Consider the following 18564-nt stretch of genomic DNA (forward strand, 5'->3'; position numbering starts at 1 on the left):
CGACTCCGCTCACCAGACATGGTGGTGTGCTAACAAACAGACTATTGTCCCAAAGTTCCCAGACTACTGTATATGTGAACAGTCTATTATAATAGACGTCTGTTCAGCTGCATAACACAAATGTCGCATAGGAGGGACGGATATATTCACACAAAATCCACCAATGTGTATCACGTTACATGATACAAAAGAATGCCGTCTGTCATTAACTCTTTTTGGATTGTCACGGTAATTTGATGATAAAGTACTAAATACTGTATTTAACACAATTATAAAAAAATAATGAATCAAAACCAAAACGTAATATATGAATATGAGTTAATAACATAAAGAATAATCAGTTAACAATATCATATTGTTCATATTCTTGTAAATGTTCGCAGGGAGACAGATAACCACCATTGTCATAAGTAAATAACGTAGAATTGATGTTCGTATAGTTATCTGTGGGGATATTTAGTGCATTACTATTATCAATCTGAGATTCATTCGTTGGGACTATGTCATCATTCATGGATGTATTTCTATCTTTAGCATTATTCGTACTAGGGTTCTCTCCGGCGGAAACATTTAAGCGATATTTATATACTATTATTACAATGAGACATATTAAACAGAAGCAGATGACCATGACAACTAATAAAACAGCTATTACTCGACCTGGGTTATTGGTTGCACTGATTTCGATCATTGATATGATATTTCTATTTCTGTAGTTACCAACACATTGTATATTCACTGAGCAGACGTCACTACCGGTATCCAATACAGTGAGTTCAATGGATGCATCGCTTTCCTTAATATCATACTTCCAGTGAGTTGGAATCTTTGTCCAGGATAGGTTAACTTCACTCACATTACTGGTACACTTAAAAATATGATTCTTCACTTTACTGCAAATGATTTCTGATGGAGTCACCGCCACAGAGAACAAAGGCAGAAACAGAATAGGTCCGAAGGAGCAAGATCCTTGATAACTCTGATAAGGTGCTGGTAATTGTTGAGAGACATTGCAGACAAAGACACTACTGTTAAATGATGAGTTGAAGTTCGGTGAGAATGATAGAGTCTTAGAAGGATGCGGGTGAGATGATGTTGTCTTGGTTGAGATGCTAGTGACATCTGTGGTTTTAGTTCCCTGTATGATATGGTTTGAAATAGTCACTTGTGGAATTCCGTCCTCTGAAGTACAGTTCATCTCGATGAGGTCAATCTGATCCTCGAAAATATATGGTCCGATTTCAATGGAAGATTTACAAATAGGTTTACTGCTTATTAATGTGTAGACATCGCCAATCACAGCATATTTCTCATCAACACCTTCACCACATTTATATGTTCCTTTATATTCTTCAGTTGCATGTTTTAATGTCAGGTTGCCCGTAGTGAGACCAATAATTTGAAAATCGAATATATTTGAAAATTTATTTATTACCTGCTTATTTTGCACAACTACAATGTCTTTAAATCTTATGTTAAATGGATTGTTGGCATTCTGTTTACAAATAAATTCAACTGTTTCATTCTTCAGAACGTTGATAGGGATAGCAATATCATCAAATTTTGTAGTCATACGCCGAGGAGAGGAAGGTTCCAAACATGTTGTTATAACCGCACACAATAAAAATGTCGATAAAATATTCTCAAGTTTCATTGAATCCATATTGATCTTCAGCCGTGTGATGATACTTACAACTAAGGCTATGTACCTACAACAGAAATGACAAAAGTAATACACGATCAAGACTTATATCATATCTATAGTTGATCATTTAAAAAAGCTTTTTAATGTCTCAAATTGAATAGATATCTTCAATGAATGTATGTATGTTATGCATTATTCGCATATCGATGGAAGTAAAATATGCAAGAGTAGGAGAAGCCGATTGAAAGTTGTGTTAGGGGTGGGACAGAAGTCGGTTTTGAGTTGTAGAAGTTCCCTTGGCACTATTTCAGTTTTTCACAAGCTGCGATGACCTGTAGACGATATATTGAGAATTTCAACTTTTCCTATCCACATCTCGAATATACGTGTTCTTGGAATTAAGTTATCTTGTCCTTTTCCCTGAGTAACTGCCTCCTCTTGAAGTAGAACTTCTCCTACCAAAAATTAGTATTATCTCAGACAAGATTAGAAGTATATCATCTCAAACTTTGATTAGCATTATTTTTGGCATGAAATTTAATAATTTTTGTGAAAAGACGAAAGTTCTACGAACATTTAAAAATTTTGAATTATCGCCCGACACTACTACTTGCTATTTCAGTTCCTCTTTTTCTCAACTTATGATATTTTTTAACTCTAATTTTTGACATTTATCTCAACATTTCTACTACTTCGTTCGGAATTTCTATTTGTAGAAATTAAGGTATTTCATTCACAAACTGTCGACGTATTACTCATATTTTACATTTTTTATTAAATATCTAACTTTCTTTCAAATGTTCCACTATTCAATGTAAAAACTGAGACTGTTTACCTCCTCAAAGTCTTGAAATGTTTCTCATGATTGCAATTGGAGTATTGCAATTAGTTACTTGTTTTTGTATGCCGTAATTTCGTCTGTTTAATTTTTCGACATTTTGAGCAAAAAAATGGTGAATGATGCAATGCTGATATTAGAATGCAATGTGCCTCTTGTTCTGTTGTTATAAAATTGGAAGAGTGGGAAATGTCGTCGAGAAAGCAACTCGTGCCTTTACTCTGATCAGTGCTAGCTCCCCTGCACCTAGTCCCTAAGCCTATACTATGTGATGCTATACTATCTGATGTGCCGTTGCGCTACATTATTGCTTCAAAGTGAAGCTAGCCTACAGTGCTTTTACAAACTTTCAACGAATAATTTATGCCCGTACAGCTAGATTCCTTAATATTTTCCTCATAGCTTTTTTAACAGTTATAGTAACATTAAGTGGACTTACCGACATAACGTTTGAAGCAGTATTTGTGTCTCTTTGAGCTTGACAATGTGATACTGAATGTATATAGTTCAGTAACTAGAACCTCACTGATATCGTAGGCGGAAGTGAGCTTATTACAGTTACAATCTCCTAGCCGGCTTGCCCATGTTTACTGAAAAGTTGGCAGATGAAGCCGTTTTCAATTTGGGAAGATGGTCTTTCCTTCAAGGGATGAACAGCAGATCGATGTTGGGACCGATTAGCTTTCTTTAGACCGACTGCAGTGAATGGCCGACAACGTTTAAAATATTAATCCAACAAAGTGACAATTTCTGTTATAATTACAGCTTTATATTCTGATATCACAACTCGTATTATAAAATGATATTTTCTATTTGAAGTTGGACGTGATTGTTATTCTGTTTCAAATGTGTAATGTGGCGCTGTTTAAGTAATGAAAAAATATGTAATGGATTTTCCAAGACGTTCTCAAGAGGTCAAATTGGTTGAAGAAACATTTAATTAAGTTCAATGGTAGCTATTAAACATTGTGGGTCGCCCTAGTGTCAATCCGTTCAATGCAAATCATTCAGACTTAATTCAAACGTAATTTAGTTTCAAAGAGACCTTAAAAGTGAATAATATTTTATCCATTATATACTGAGCCTTGAAATAACGAATCGGAAGCCCGATAGATTGAAATTTGTGAAGAACAACTGGCAACAGAAGGATCAATAGTTGGCACTAACAATCTCTTTGAATAATCAAAAGTGACTACATATGCTGAAGAGAGGGCTAGATCTGTGGGGGGGGGGGGGCAGTAGTACATATGGAGTGAAGTTGGGAAAAAAGGAACTGCAATTCACCTCAATGCGTCCACAACTGAATGCACCAACTGACAGGGACGTCGATTTGTTTCAGGGTTAGCAAGGCAAACTTACCGATTCAAGTAAATGTAGGAAAATACAGTGGGACACAAGCATACTCATATTGGCTGTACGATGTAACTACTTCTTTTTGTTATATCTTTATGACGAAAATTAGATTAGTTGCATTTATTTTAATAATTCATGAACACGATTAATAAGCCAGTTCAGAGTTTCTAATGCACATGGATGTACGTCACTCTGCTCGTTGGGAATACCTTGCAGATGTAACTCAAAATCAGTAAGGTAAAGTTGCGCTGAGGTCAGTTAGCGCTTTGTACAACTCAATTACTAAGTTTATGATAACATGTGCTTCATAATTTAAGGTAATCCTTGCCGCATATGACTAAATATGTCAGAAAGACTCGAAAATGAACTTAAAAATGAAACTTGGAACTACAACTGATTTAAACTCCTTTTTTATTTCTAACAACAGTTAACAGACTGTTACAGCAATCATATAATCAATCGATCCATCCATCGATCGATCCATCGATCCATGATCCATCGACCCATCGATCCATCGATTCATCGACCCATCCATCCAACGATTCATCGATCCATCGAACCATCCATCGCGATCCATCCATCGATCAGTTCATCCATCCATCCATCCATCCATCCATCCATCCGTCCGTCCGTCCGTCCGTCCGTCCGTCCGTCCGTCCGTCCGTCCGTCCGTCCGTCCGTCCGTCCGTCCGTCCGTCCGTCCGTCCGTCCGTCCGTCCGTCCGTCCGTCCGTCCGTCCGTCCGTCCGTCCGTCCGTCCGTCCGTCCGTCCGTCCGTCCGTCCGTCCGTCCGTCCGTCCGTCCGTCCGTCCGTCCGTCCGTCCGTCCGTCCGTCCGTCCGTCCGTCCGTCCGTCCGTCCGTCCGTCCGTCCGTCCGTCCGTCCGTCCGTCCGTCCGTCCGTCCGTCCGTCCGTCCGTCCGTCCGTCCGTCCATCCATCCATCCATGCATCCATCCATCCATCCATCCATCCATCGAACCATCCTTTCATCCATCCATCCATCCATCCATCCATCCATCCATCCATCCATCCATCCATCCATCCATCCATCCATCCATCCATCCATCCATCCATCCATCCATCCATCCATCCATCCATCCATCCATCCATCCATCCATCCATCCATCCATCCATCCATCCACCCATCCACCCATCCATCCATCCATCCATCCATCCACCCATCCATCCATCCATCCATCCATCCATCCATCCATCCATCCATCCATGCATCCATCCATCCATCCATCCATCCATCGAACCATCCTTTCATCCTTCCATCCTTCCATCCTTCCATCCATCCATTCATTAATCCATCCATTTATCTATCCATCCATCTATGGATAGATTAAGTTCCCTAAATCAATGCGTTATCGACTAAGCACACATTTGGCCTAATGACTAATACTAACAATATATTTGTTAGTAGCATTTGATCTCAAATTTAAGTTTTCATCCAAATGGCTAGGATATTGGTTTTGCTCTAAATAGAGAGTTGGTACTACTGTACAGTATTTACATGACATGATATTACACACAGTTAAAACTTAGCGATTGAACGGTCCTTCAATTTTGATTTAATCCCTTGTGTTTGTAATGGTTGAAACAATAACACATCGGAAAATGTCTTGTGCGGGAGTTGTACTTACTATAATGTTTATATATAATGTTAATTAATTCCAGTATATGCTTTTCACAGAAGATTACCTGAAACTTCCATTAGTTCAGTGTGCGGATGACACGTTAACGAATATGGGTCATAACGACAATTATCGAAAAGTCGTGATGAGATGCGTCGCTTTCAATATTTCTCACACGGTAAGTGTAGCTGGTTCTCGATGTATCAAGGATGTTAAATAAAACTGTACATAGGATCATTAAATGTGTTTTTTTTTGTTAGTTTCGCTGCGTTGAATATAATAAAAGCAGAAATTCAAGATAAATGGCTGTTGATCATGGTAATACAACCTCAATCAATTGTACATGTATAGCCTGCAATATCTTCCTTCCAGTGGTAAATTAGCAATTTTTTCCCAAACAGGTAATCTATAATGAACCCTTGGTCTTTGTGGTTCATTGATAACTTGTACAAATATAGGCAGGTGATTTCCCGAATTAAGCACAAACGGGATCATCTGTACAATAATTGTGGTATACATTAGTGTGCTGAGAGTATTCATCATTCATCATCGTTGGCATATCCGAACAGGAAGATTGTCGTCCACGTGACATTATATTGTTTTTATATCAAATTTTGCATAAACGTAAATTCAAATCATGTCATGAATGGTAAAGCAAGTCTTAATTTATGTATAGGCCTACTTTTGTAACTATATGTACACATTACTGGACATATTCATTATTGCGATTATGTGTGTTGTATCGAAAGTAAACTACATTTTTACGCATAGTATAAAAGTTTACTTAATCTATGTTCTATACTGCCATCTAAACGCTCTCATGATCGAGACTTTCTTTCGATTTTAGTTTGCATCTCTTGACTTTGCAACTGTAAAGGTAGGGTCGCTTCGCAGTATAACATGAGCATTTGATCAACGTTTTTAAGTGTGTAACGTTTGTTAACTGACGTGAGCAGGAAATGCTTTCCCATGAAAATTACGACACTTTAGTTATCAGTATAGTACAACATGTACATATCAATATCGTATCAGTTGTAATGTGTATTACTTGATTTTCCTCCACGTACCACCATACGTGTAGCAACCCAAGAAAATTATAATTTTGTGTAGGGCGTTCTTGACGTCCAAAATTGCAAATCATTACTTTATGCCCTATTAATGTATAATATTGTCTGGCAGTCAGCAGTCTGTAGTGTTTTACAAGTGCACTGTCTCAACAACTGTGATCAAATAAGTAGATATTACATGTAACGTAAACGAGTGCAGATCGTTAATGCGGTTTCGCCGGGTGCTCCCGTCAGCCATTCCGTATTAAGAGGTACGTTGTAAAGATGTGGGTTTTACAATGAGCCATATAATAAGCAGGAAACCATCATGTGGTTAAACTATGCATTTTGAGGTAGCACACCTCCTAACATGTGTCGGCCACACGGGCTCTCCTCGCCTGGCATGTCAGTGCGCTAATAAACAGATTGTAGTACAGTGGCGTAGCCAGAGGGGGCCAGGGGGCAACCCCCACCAAATTTGCTTTGTGCTACAGTCTTGCCTCCACCCATGAAATCCAGTGATGTATTCAAAATACTTCTTTTTTACATTTTTTCGAGTTCTAATCACAAGTATCCATACCTAAGGGCTCATGTTCATACTTCATATAAGGTCAGAACTTGGTAGTCAGACCGAGATGTTACACATTTTGGGCCTTCATTATACCCACATACGGAGACCGTTGATCAATATCGTCCTACAGAATAAGCGCCAATAATTTGGCCGGTTGTATAACCATTACAAACTAGCGCTAGCAACCCATGTGCATTTTCAGCGACCAATGATGTCACTCGTGGAGAATTTTCACTGCACGTATAGGCCCCATAAAACTAGTGAAACTTGTTTGTGTGGAAATCTGGGCTTGTAGTGAATTAGAGTAGCTAATTTTTTCATTGTATCCTTTTCATAATGTGCGGAATTATTTTTCATTTACACACGCTGCTTTACTGTTATTTATTAAACCATAGGCCCCTATAGCGTATTCCGAAACGAGGTACCCATTAATACATATATTTTTTGGTAATTCCTACCATCAACCATCACGGGGGTGCCCCCCTTAAGACAAATCTTGCCCTCCTAACAATAGAATGCTGACTACGCCACTGCTGTAGTACCCAGTGTCAATCACATGAATGCTAACCCAAAGGTATGTCACCTCTGATATTATAAATTGCAGACATGTTATATGTTAACTTCAGGACAACTCGTCCACATATCGGATATTAAATATAGTAACGCAGCGACCTCCACTTTTATTATATTCCGTATCTCGATTTAATATAGTTTACACCTTTTCTATATATTAGGCTTCATGTAGCCTATGTCATTAACAATTGCAAAACAGAGACTTTGAAAGTAAACTTTCTCTTGTCCCAGACTCCATAAAAGTCCTCTCTAGTACAAACCAATGATCAATTTGGAACGTTATTTTTGCTTAAGGGCGAGCGCATCGTTGTGCTGTAGTTATAAATAGTATACTATTTTAAGACGTCTGATCAGCTGTCAAATGCAAATGTCGCATTAAAGAGACGGATATATTCCGACTAATGCAACCAATGTGTATGTGTTACATAATACAAAAGAAATACCGCCTGTCATTCACTTTCCTTTACTGTGCAAGGGTAACTTGACAAATAATAGTAAATACAAAAATCAAAAACAGAATGAATAAAAAACGGAGGTAAAATAAGAATATTTAATTAACAATATCATATTGTTCATATTCCTGCAAAGGTTCGCAGGGAGACAGATAACCACCACTGTCATAAGTAAATAAAGATGAATTGATGTTCGTATAGTTATCTGAGGGTAGATTTAATGCATTACTATTATCAATCTGAGATTCAATCGGTGGGACTATGCCATCATTATTGGATGTATTTCTATCATTAGCATTACTCGTACTAGAGTTCTCTCCGGCGGAAACAGTTAAGCGATATTTATATACCATAGGTACAATGAGACATATTAAACAGAAGCAGATGACCATGACAACTAATAAAACAGCTATTACTCGACCTGGGTTATTGGTTGCCCTGATGCGGATCGTCGATGTGATATTTTTATTTCTGTAGTTACCAACACATTGTATATCCGCTGAGCCGACGTCACTTCCGGTATCCGTAACATTCAGTTCAATGTATGTAACGCCTTCATTAATATTATATATCCAGTGATTAGGGATGTTAGACCAGGTTAGGTTAACTTCACTCACATTACTGGTACAATTAAAAATAGTAATCTTGACATCACTGAACATAACACGTGGTGGAGTCACCGCAACAGAGAAAAAAGGGAGAAACAGAATAGGTCCGAAGAAGCAAGATCCTTGGTAACTCGGATAAGGTGCTGGTAATTGTTGAGAGACATTGCAGACAAAGACACTATTGTTAAATGATGAGTTGAAGTACGATGAGAATGATAGAGTCTTAGAGGGGTGCGGGTAAGAGGATACTGTCCTGGTTGAGATGCTAGTGACGTCATTGATTTCATCTCCATCTCTGATGTAAGTTGACATCATCACTGGTGGGTCCCCTTCCTCTGAAGTACAGATCATCTCGATGTCATTTTTTACCGAATCCTCAAATATGAATCGAGATCCATATGATGATGAACACAGAGGATTAACATCGTTAATCGGATTAAAACCCACGACAGTGGCAAGTAGCAGCTTTGGATTCTGACATATGAAGGTGCTGCCATTTATTTGAGTCGTTAAATTCTTGATCTTAAACAAAGCAGTCGTTGCATTAATCACTTGAAACTGATACGTGTTGGAGAATTCCTGTTGTAATGTTGAATTTTTCACTATTTTATTAGCAGTGTTATCATTGTTAAAGACTTCAATCCCTTTGTTTGTTCCCTGTACACAGTACAAGCCTACAATACTGCCAAAAGGGAAGCCGATAGCAGCATTTCCCGTTTCAAATGGTTTAAACTCTCCATATTTGATCTCCTCTTGAGATGAATTAATGACAAATAAAGCAATGATGACACTAAGTTTGAAAGCTACATTCATTTCCATTTATTTTACAAGGTAAATGAAAGATCGGCAACCAAAGGATACAATAGTCACTTATTTGATCTCCACCAATCTCACTGAGTCTTCTTTGTGAGATTCAATTCACTACTCATTTAAGAGTGATTAATGGTTTCCTTCATAATATAAATGTCGCTGTAACACAAAGATAATGAATGTAAATATTGATTTCTCAAACCAGCGACATCTATGATTTTTTTCAAGTTGTATTAAAGTGTTTGATGTCATTCTCCTATCGTTTAATCCGGAGGATGCACTCCAACCTTCAGTTTTACTTCAACATCCAGTAAGGATAAAACTGAAATAAAGGAAAGATGAATAAGTGAACGTGTGCACTGCGATGATCAAAATGAACTTGTAAGTGTCGTTTGTGTTGGATAAAGCAATCTTTGCAAGACTTCTTTTTCTGACAGTAAACCTTTCACTAATAGCTACGCAAAGTGTAAAGCAAGTGAAGACGTTAATCCTTAACAGGAATTTCAATGTAAGTTCTTGTCATCATTTTAATTGTTTATGAGGTCAAATATCTCTAATGCTGTTAGTTGACGTTCACTTTGCTAAACTGGCCGTTCATTTTAATTATAAACAGGCGGGGGTCTTAGAGGCAGTGTCGGACACATAAACCCTCTGAAAAAGTGTGCTCACTAAGAGCGGAATCATTCGGTTTTCAGTTATCAACTTATCTTTCGCTGTTCAATGTAAACACCTGGGTTCTCCCGATCATTGCGATTTGACAGATACATGATTCAAATTACTGGCCTATTCCGAAATGGTAGAGTAGACACACTGCATAATAATGCACGATTCCATAAAGAATGGGTTCTTGTTATAACATTATCTTACAACTTTAAAGTTTCCTTAATTTAATATAGGTCGCATTGGTATTGTAAATGCAACAAAATATCGATAAACAGTGAATCATTTTACGACAAATACTTACATTGTGTCAGCAAAAACACTCCGTCCGTCACGACATACTTTAGATAAATCAATGAAATACCAATACGTCCAATGAAAAAACTTCTTGTCAACACTGTGCAACTATGAATACTGGCCTATAGCTCAGTCGCCATAATCAATTTCCGAACATATATATAAGCAATATGGAAGCTTGTTCGGAGCATGTAGTAGTGTTCTACGGAAGCGTTCAAAGAACATCCACATTATGAGCTTATACACATTGCATCTGAAAAAGACCGTTTGCACACTATTTTTGTAAAAACCTTACAAAAATGAAAATTAATTTCTATATCGGGAAAGCATTAAAATTGTCATTTACACACATGATTCCAAGTACTGGTTCGCAAACGATAGTTTTTTTTTATAGATTTTGTGCCGTTTTGCAGAGTTAGTACATCTATTCATGGCGGTAATATTTAGAAAATTGAAATTTGGTAATATGATGTCCGTTCCACTCTTAGGTAGATTTCTATTAACTAATGATACTTTTAAGGTCACAATCACATGCAAATAAGTTCCGTGATTAGTCGCGTAATTTTGTCGTGTGAACTGTAGGACCGTCGTCGGTCTACCAATCGGGAAAACGAACTTCCAAATTCCCAGTCGAGAAAAAACAATTTCGCAACTACCATGTCCAACTGAAGGCCTGGCTAAGGCTTTTCAGTAGGAGCACACATACAACGACTAATGTCCATTTATAAGCTCCTACTTTTCGAAGGTTCCATTGATTTACGTTGCTTTTAGTTAGATATTATGTATCCAGCTATGTAAATCTGGAAGTGTTACAAAGATGCATTGGCGTGCATATAGAGAGGTTGGCGGGGTTAGGGGGGAAGGGGGACGATGAAATGGATCAGTAGGAAGATTTTTTATTTGGACCACTACTACGGCTGTACCTACCCCAGCCCCCTCTAGTTTTCTTCTGCATACCTAAGTATTTATTACCAAAACCTTGCGTTTAGTGCTACATCAATATACCTAACTGATGGCCTAAATATACACAACAGAATGCATTATTTGACGACTAATTTATTCCGGTGATTTCGCACAACTCAAGAAACACACTAGATTACCGCAGGACAATGCCCCATCCATTATAAATCATTCCTTCGTCTTTAGCCCTCCCATTATATGGTTTCGGCTCATACCTTAATCAGTCGATATCATTATTGATTAACACGACCTTCCGTTTTGAGCTGCATATAGAAACTTATAACTAATAACCTTAATGTGCCTCATGATGCACCATTTGGTGTCTCATTTGTGTCCGAGGAGGACCCAAAGACACCAAGGTTGTTGACTTCAATGGCCCACATCAGCACTCCTTACTTTATAGAATACTTCATTCACATCATAAAGGTTTATGTAACTATCTTTACCACACAGGGAATTCTAGTGAGTCATTTATTAGCACAAGCTTGCATTGAGAGCAAATGTAATACATGTTATGAGATCATGATTACTAACTCAAAATCGCCACCCAACTGTCTTGGCTAAAAACTGCTGCTTATGATGGCGCTCTTTTGTAAAAGTTTTCAATAATGGTTCGCTGGAATCAACATTAATATAACATAATATAAATGACCGGGTTATTTTGTAGATTGACTGATAGTACAAACATGGTAGTTATTGATCTTTTTCGATCATTGGAAATCAGAATGGTACTTAATTTAAACACCATGGACTTAAAGAGAATAAGTAAATTTATTCTAAATTATCTTACGTGAAACAGCCTTACTATGAATCATACATTCAAGTTGTCAAGTTGATAGAAAATGTCACTTGAAAATGTAATATTAATGGCTGTAATGTTATTATATGATGTCCAACTAAACTACTTTGTTAGCTCTTGAATACCATATTACTGTACCACATAACATATGTATACAGCATGTTAGGCCTACATGCAAACTCCTGCATCTTGCAACCATCCCTTCCGCGCGGTAACTTCAAATACATTTCTGTAAGACTATATAAGTGTCTTGTCTTTATTTGAACAATTCCGATCCTCATTCTTCGTCAGTAACATAACAATGCCCAATGTCTTCAGTGTGTTTAGTATGTTGTTAGTTTAGCCTCAATTTGGTTGCAGTCGTCTCGTCAGTAGAAGAAAATAAAATGTCCAGTATGGCCTATTCGTTTTAGTTTAACGAAAAATAACAGCGAACACAGTTCATTAACGGATTAACAGTGTAACATATGTCTAGATTTTTGGGCTATTGTGACTTGTAAGCAAGGGGTGGAATATGGGGTGGGGGGGACTTTCTAACAAAGAGAGCATTCATATAAGATACAACAGTGTGCTGTATTAATACATTACTTATGTTGTGAGAGTTCTAGCAAATCACATCTGACGAGAATCACGAGATCTTCAAATTCGTATGCGATTGCTATATATGTGTTACTTGCTTGGTCGCAACGTTAACGTCAGGTTCAGAGGTACGTGCATCAAGTAATATGTGCAGCATAAAGACATATCGTAAGAGTGCTAGCTTAATTACATGCTACATGTCATGCAATAAAGGTAGTAATGATTCAACATTAGGAGCCACTGTTGATGCAACATAGGCGTGTTAATTAAATGTCTATTAATACCCTGGGCCAATTTATGATATTGACGTTGTTTTGTTATCTTGTGGCATGAGGATTATAGAACAGCAGTAGCTCTAACGCTTGTCGCAGGTATTTAATAGAAGACTGCACTGATAACAGGAGGTCCTATTTTAGATTCGCGAAACAAATCAGTGCACAACTTTCACAATTGACATGTCAGCTGATATATTGATTTCGCTAAGCAGGTCCTATTAAATTCGGCATGAATAATCTTTTCCAAACAAAGATAACGCAGGTCGAAATAACCGAGACTTTGTCTGTCTTGTTCTCTGTAGTTCCCCCTTCTCAACGACATATCACTTGTAATGTGTATTACGTGATTTCCCATCACGAATGCCACCGTGCATGCAAACTGTTATGTAATGATCAATAATTCTATATATTTTATTATTGTGCAAATGCCATTGTGCAGCATCCCAACCAAATATTTTTGTGAAAATTCGGGCAATATGCTGAGAACTTTTCGGGCACCTACTGAAAGATAAAGAAATTATAATGTGTCTTTCAATGGTTAAACTTATATTACAATTATCATCATTATTGTAAAGACTTGAAATGATAACCAATATGGAAGGGTAATAACATGGCAAATGATTTTATGTAATTGGCACGCGATGTAATAACTGATGCATGCCTAAATGATATGCACATTAACACGTCAAGCGCGCGCCGAGCGTATTTCAATATGGTTATATTTTTCGGGCAAGTCGTTACAGCCCCCCCAATCAAATAGGGCTCAAATACGCCTATGACTGTGCTGTTGTTGAGATGACTATATATCCACAGTTCCCAACACATTGCATATACATTAAATAGGCGGAATCCGTAATATTAAGTTCAATTGAGTTATTGTCTGTGTTGATATCTTATTATAATAATGAGCCTTATTTTTCTTCCATATAACTTCATTTCACTTAGTACATTACTGCAACACCTTATTCCTGACGTCACTGAACTTGATTATGGATGGAGTCAATGTGACAAAGAATAAAGGGCGAAGTATAATAGGCTTACTTATATCAAAAGATACAGAAACAGAAGGTGTGTCAAAGACGAAATGAAAAAGAATAAATAGGATCTATCATACAAATAAACCCTATCATGTGTGGCTCATAATTGGCAAATAGTTTAAGCTGTAATGAATAAAGGAAGGTAATTTAATGCATTTTATCTGAATCGTCACCTACAAGAACTGATTATATTAATTACTTATTTTTACTCGTGTTTTACACTTGTTATATTATCAAAATGTGAGTTTCTTGGAACGGCGGATAAATTTCCAGGTTGCGACCGTGCGGAATAATGGAACTATTAAACTGGTGATGTTAAATCGACTGACGGAATCATGATACTACATGCAACATTTTCATTTCGAGTTTACCCACGCTATATTATTGGCTGAGGTGTTTACGTGACGTTTCGTACTAGCAAAATACGTTTTTGTCTTGTCAAATATGTTAAAACGAAGAGAACAAATACAAAGCTCGATTTTAGTGAATCTTTCTCCATAGTTTAGTTTTGGCTAACGCAAATGCATCATAGACTACTAGCAAATATGAATTATGCAACGCAATATATATTTTGGTAGCGTTTGATCTCAAAAGTTTTCAACTTCAATCTTGGTCTTGCTCTGAATGCAGCGTTGACAATCATGTACATTATTCCCTTGACATAACATTTCTTTCAGTTCAAACGTCCTGGTCAAAATGTCTTTCAGTTTTGATGTTTATTTTAAATTTGTAAAGACTCAAGCAAACACTTCAAAGACTGGTCTGGGTAAGAGTTGTACTTGCTTTAATGTGGCATTGCTAAATTAGTTTCAGGAAATGCTTTTCACGATAAAATAATCGAAACTGAAAATTTACATACTTTAAAGGCATTCAGTATCCGCACAAAGCGTACGTTTAATCAGAACATAATAGTTGTGGTTGCTATGCGATTTACTTTCCATGAAAAGATGACATCAGACAAACTGTTTGCCATGATATGTCATAGTTCATGGAATAACTATTTCTGTGTTGAGAGTATTCATCATAATAATAAAAATGATAATAAAATGAACTTATAAAGCGCTAAAATCTACGAAGTATTCAATAGCGCTGTACAAACCTAATAGAACGCCAACTTGAAAAAATGAGTCTTCAAGCAAGACTTGAACTGACTGAGAGTGGGAGAACTCCGCACAGATATGGGCAGACCATTCCAGAGCTTGGGCCGGGCTGATGGAAAGGCACGGTCGCCATAGGTTTTCAGTTTAGTTCTGGGAACAGTGAGAGTGAGTGTATTGCTAGAACGCAAGGTATAACGAGGATTGACCTGGAAGGACAGATCGTCTGACAAATAGGCGGGTGCCATTCCATGAATGCACTTTTACACCAGGAGCAGTACTTTTAACTTAATTCTGAATTCAACAGTCGGCCGTGTGTGGTAGTTCGCATTTGCTTAGTCCCAATAAATGCGACCAAGGGGAAATTAATTCGTTGTCGTCATGTGCGCCAATCAGTCATTCTGTGTGTGGAGGTCATATGTGAGACTGTGGGTCTTACAAAAGGTCATTTAAATGGAGGGAAATCGTAATGTGGTTTGATTATGCCACACAGGCTCTCCGCACCGAGCATGGTGGCGCTAACAAACGGACAATAGTACCCAGAGTTAATCTCAGCAATGGTCACTCCCGCAGTATAAATTGCAGATATATTAATATAATACCTTTCAGGACAACTCGTCCACATATTGAATTTAAGTATAGGAATGCTACGGCTTCCATTCCAATTTTATTCCTATCTCGATTACACTTTCCCCTTTTCTATAATAGGTTACATAAATTTCTTTATTAAAGTATGAAAAGCATAGAAACCGACAGACAGTCGTCCCTCGTACACACCAATTGATTAATTTTGGAACCAAACACTACATCAGTTTAAGGGCGCTCGAATCATAATGCTGAATTTATAAGTAATATTATATCGATTGACGCCCGTTTCAGCTTCCTTTACATAAATACTGCATAGAAGGGACGGATGTATTCAGACTCATACCACCAAAGTGACATGTTTTTTAATGATATATGATACAAAAGTATTCCTTCAGTGATTGACTGTTTTCGAGTGTAACGGTAACTTGACAAATAGTACTATGAGTACAGTATTCATCACAATTACACAAAAGCACCATAGCGAATAAAATACAAACATTAGAGATGAAGAATTGTTTTTGAGTGTAAAGAATACTCATTTAACAATATCATACTGTTCATCGTCTTGTAAAGGTTCGCAGGGAGAGAGATAACAACCACTGTCATATGTAAATGAAAATGAATTTATGTTCACATGGTTCTGTGGGGAGAATTCTCGGTAAAACGTCTACGGAAGCATAATACATTTGAGTTGTGTCCTTGTTTTGTTGAGAGTTTGTCACATAAACGCGTCTTAGAAGAAACACAACAGCAACACAAACAACAACAATGATGATCACCAAGGTTAAATATATTGCTAGATTGGTTACTTGGAAAGACAGTGGTGAATATGATATATGTGCTGTTGTTGTGATGACTCTGTCTCCATAGTAACCAACACATTGTATGTCAACCGAGTAGACGTCACTTCCGGTATCCGTAAAAATAAGTTCAATATATGTATCGCCTTCATTAATATCATATATCCAGTGACTAGGGATGTTAGTCCAGGTTAGGTTAACTTCACTCACATTACTGGTACAACGTAATACTGCATTCCTAACATCACTAAAGTTGATATTTGATGGATTCGCTGTGACAGAGAACAATGGGAGAAACAGAATAGGTCCGAAGGAGCAAGATCCTTGATAACTCTGATAAGGTGCTGGTAATTGTTGAGAGACATTGCAGATAAAGACACTATTGTTAAATGATGAGTTGAAGTACGATGAGAATGATAGAGTCCTAGAGGGGTGCGGGTGAGAGGATACTGTCCTGGTTGAGCTGCTAGTGACGTCATTGATTTCATCTCCATCTCTGATGTAAGTTGACATCATCACTGGTGGGTCTCCTTCCTCTGAAGTACAATTCATCTCGATGTTACTTTGTACCGAATCCTCAAATATGATTCGAGATGGATATGATGACGAACATATAGAATTAACATCATTAATCGGATTAAAGCCTCTGATTCTGGCATTTCTTTGCAAATCGCTCTGACTTGTGCAAATGGTGTTATTTAATTCACGGGTTAGGTTTTTTTTATTGTAAACAGAGAATTCGTTAAATTAATCACTTCAAACTGATAACGGTCTGAGAAGTTATACTGTAAAACCGAAATTTTAACTATGTATATTAAAACGTTATCGTACATAGTGATGTCTGTCTTGCTGCTTGTCTTCTGCTCACAGTAAATCCCTACCTTACTACCGAACGGGAAGTATTGTACAACGCTCGTTTCTTCTAATTCTCGAAATTGTGCATCTTTAATCTCCACTTGAGAAGAATAAGCAATCAAGAAAGCAAAGATCAGCATGATGACAAAAATAAGCTTTATTGCCATTTTAAAGCAGTATTTTTCTAGCTTTTCATAAATACAGTATGCTAATGTCTTTCTGCAATGTTCGCTTACAATTTTAATCAACTATATAGCTGTAATCAAGGGCGTCATGGCTAATATGTAGTCTGGAATGGTTATTTTAATGCAATAAAATAAAATGTAATAACTGCATTCGAAACTAGTTTGATCCGTAGTGAATTAAATAGTGCAGAACATATTTCTCGTAGAGGTGTGTATAGTCGACTAGAAATATTTTTGCGCCGGTGAGCTGGTATACAGTTAAATACTAACTTTCTTAGATATTGTTGCACATAACATGAATCAAATCCTTGTCAATACGCCATGTAAGTATTGATGTATCCTTGGTCCATAAAAACAAGAAATAAATCAAATGCTTGGCAGTCAAACACTGAAATCCTAAAAGAAAGCAGGAATATGTTAGTAAGATCCCTGATTCATCAATGAAACATACAATTATATGCTGCATTTATACTTCACCACTTGGTTTACCATGTACTCACCGCCATGGTGAAAAACTTAATGACAGTGATACACTTTGTAAAGGTTACAATTGATATATTTAGAGGGCGTTTTCGAAATTGCGAAAGTTGCCATGCATGGCACTTACAGCAGCTATTAAAGGCAGCGTTTGAAATCTTTCGGAGCTTTGTTCGCAGACCTGCTAGTTGGGCTCTCGTCCATCGACCTGATACAGATTCGATGTGCATTTTGTTCTTCCAGGGTGAGCCAGTCTAGTTCAATCCAATTCCCCATGCCGGAAACAAAACTAAGTAAACAATAACCTGCGTAATATGGTAGAAAAATAGCACGAGGCATGATACATGAGGATCGATTACATAATTTGAATCCAATCAAAGGCTATGCGACCCTCAACAAAATGGCAATGAGTTTCTCACTATC

At 37.4% G+C, this 18564-nt stretch overlaps 3 protein-coding genes and 1 long non-coding RNA gene across 5 annotated transcripts in view; 1 reads left to right on the forward strand and 3 right to left on the reverse strand.

Annotated features, from left to right (window-relative positions):
* Positions 1 to 18564, forward strand: part of LOC139975557 (uncharacterized) — a 466508-nt gene that overhangs the window by 71471 nt on the left and 376473 nt on the right. The window lies entirely within an intron of this gene.
* LOC139975547 (uncharacterized) overlaps positions 1 to 18564 on the reverse strand; it is a 199342-nt gene that overhangs the window by 40006 nt on the left and 140772 nt on the right. The window lies entirely within an intron of this gene.
* The window catches only part of LOC139975539 (elongator complex protein 5-like), a 133212-nt gene continuing 114828 nt past the window's right edge, over positions 181 to 18564 (reverse strand). Inside the window, exons 1-2 of one of the 2 annotated variants that reach the window (XM_071983543.1) lie at positions 2923 to 3418; positions 181 to 1709 (exon numbers count right to left, since the gene is read on the reverse strand). In XM_071983543.1, coding sequence (XP_071839644.1) covers positions 338 to 1663 — 1326 coding nt within the window. In that variant the 5' untranslated portion in view covers positions 1664 to 1709; positions 2923 to 3418 and the 3' untranslated portion in view covers positions 181 to 337. Of the gene's footprint in view, positions 1710 to 2922; positions 3419 to 18564 lie in introns of those variants that run through there. The other variant, XM_071983542.1, reaches the window with a different exon arrangement.
* On the reverse strand, positions 5202 to 10754 carry LOC139976350 (uncharacterized). Its single transcript, XM_071985042.1, has 2 exons — positions 10497 to 10754; positions 5202 to 9854 (listed from the first exon to the last, which is right to left on the reverse strand). The coding sequence occupies exon 2, from the start codon at positions 9539 to 9541 to the stop codon at positions 8213 to 8215; it is 1329 nt and encodes a 442-aa protein (XP_071841143.1). The 5' UTR covers positions 9542 to 9854; positions 10497 to 10754; the 3' UTR covers positions 5202 to 8212.

Source organism: Apostichopus japonicus, chromosome 11, assembly GCF_037975245.1.
Source record: "Apostichopus japonicus isolate 1M-3 chromosome 11, ASM3797524v1, whole genome shotgun sequence".
Classification (NCBI taxonomy): Eukaryota; Metazoa; Echinodermata; class Holothuroidea; order Aspidochirotida; family Stichopodidae; genus Apostichopus; species Apostichopus japonicus.